Consider the following 1,986-nt stretch of genomic DNA (forward strand, 5'->3'; position numbering starts at 1 on the left):
GGGGGTACCTTTTTCAAAAGTTTAATCAAGTAGATCATATATAATACTTGTACACAAAATATTGCAAGACCTGTAGTTGATAGGGACTATTAAATCGCAGGATAGCTGCACAATGTAAATAATAAACCTGGCATTTTAGGAATCAGCTGCGTAAACAAGGATGCGCTTAGTCTTCAGCTTAGCCTAACTCTGGCCGACACCAGCTGTTCTCTTGCTGCAACCTGTTCAGTCACATAAGTGATGAGCCTTGTCTTAATTCACAGAGATCAGAAATTGTCTCACAAGGATTTAGCCCTCCTAAATGTTGATCTGTCACCATAGCTTGACAGCAACTGTTCTCCTTAGTATCACAAATTATTTCTTGCATCCAGTAAAGTTCTTTGTCTCAATGTCTTCAACAAATTGAATACAGTTGTAGGGCACAAAAAAAGATCCCCAAGACTAAAGAAGCTATCGTGTTTAAATTCCATTAGTTTTTTCTTTTTGCTCATGCAGTATTGGAAAGGGGGTGTGTAGCATCTCTTATCTAACTGGTGTTTAGAAAAGTAGTTGCTATTCTTTATATGGAGTAACACGATGAATTTTTCTGTTTCACTAAATACAGCTTCATAGCATTTACTAGCAGGATTTTTTATGTGATTTTTTTTTTTAGCAGCAGTTTTTACGATTATTCACTAATATTTTTACCATTATTTCTTTTCCAGTTTCCACACCCAGAGTGGACTGAACGCCTGTGTAAATCCTAAGGAAGCCTGGGTGAAGAGGCATCTTCTTTGGCTGAGGTAGGAATCTAAAAATCTAAAATCTGTTAGGTTGATGAAAACAGAGCATAGGTAAAAGCCCTTTTCTTGCATCTCTGGGAGGCCACTTCTGATGGCAATTCTGAACATGTTTGTTTTTCTGTCTCCTGTTAGATGTGATTACTTTTTAGATTCCTCTCTGGGACAGTCGTGTCATATGTCCTTTTTCCACCTGAGCTATTCTCCCTGTATTTGCTAAATCTGGGAGAGAGATATCTACAACTGATCTGTGGCTGAGATGATTTATGTGCGTTCTCTCATTCCTTTTAACAGCCAAAAGCTCAAGAGGATGTCGATGTGATGTGGTTTCCAGCAGGGAACTAAACACAGACGTGGCTGAAGAACCACTTGGTTCAACCTCTCGGTTGAGATTGTTGTGTTGTACACTGTTGTGTGCTTACTAACCACTGTCACTGGCTTCTTTGGAACCGTTGAACTTCTCAGGTTGATTCATATTGCATCACTGTTTTGCTTGAATTAAGCATTTTGTTAAAGTTTCTATTTTACTTGCTAATATATGACAGTAGCTTACTATTCAGTAAAGAATACCTTAAGCTATTGTACAGAGTGTGTATTCTATAAGGTTTATTGCATAGTTGTTTTGTATGTGTGCTGTGTGCTATTCAGCATATGTAAAGCAGGTTATTTATTCTCTTTATTTTGTTACTTCTTTGGCACTTTCTTGTGCCAAAATATGTTTCCTTTTAATTCTACTTAGCATGATAATACATTTTGAACTATTGTTAAACAAGGTCTGTTTGTGTGAAAAATGAAAACTGGAGATTTAAAAAAAATAAATGAATCTGTCTACATGTGATACGTTTTTTTTTAATTGAAAAAGGTAACTTCTCCCTTGAAATAAATTCCTTTGCTTGTGAGCCTCTGGCTGAAACAATTATGCAAGTGTATTCACACCTATTAAAGCCACAGCCCAGCTTGTTCTCTCTGTTCGCCCTATGGGTACTTACAAACTCCTTAGGATATAAACCTTTTCCTCTCGCAGACAGCAGGTGTATATATATGACCACGAAGACCTGTTTTTGGCTTGATCTCATCTTAATCAAACTTGAGGGAATTTCTCTTACTAGTTCCTGTATCTGTTCAGGAGAAGCCTTACATGCACTGTTACAGGGCAAGCTTCTAGCTCATCCACTGAGGATTATGATTGTGCCAATACTGTCTGCTC

General features: G+C 37.5%; 1 protein-coding gene across 2 annotated transcripts in view; it reads left to right on the top strand.

Moving 5' to 3' along the window:
- The window catches only part of CCL20 (C-C motif chemokine ligand 20), an 8,711-nt gene extending 7,135 nt beyond the window's left edge, over window positions 1–1,576 (top strand). For both annotated transcript variants that reach the window (XM_026087047.1, XM_026087048.1), the window contains 2 exons: window positions 705–782; window positions 1,074–1,576. In XM_026087047.1, coding sequence (XP_025942832.1) covers window positions 705–782; window positions 1,074–1,101 — 106 coding nt within the window. In that variant the 3' untranslated portion in view covers window positions 1,102–1,576. The remainder of the gene's footprint in view (window positions 1–704; window positions 783–1,073) is intronic.
- Window positions 1,577–1,986: the final 410 nt, after the last annotated feature.

Source organism: Apteryx rowi, unplaced genomic scaffold, assembly GCF_003343035.1.
Source record: "Apteryx rowi isolate R43461 unplaced genomic scaffold, aptRow1 scaffold_70, whole genome shotgun sequence".
NCBI classification, from domain to species: domain Eukaryota; kingdom Metazoa; phylum Chordata; class Aves; order Apterygiformes; family Apterygidae; genus Apteryx; species Apteryx rowi.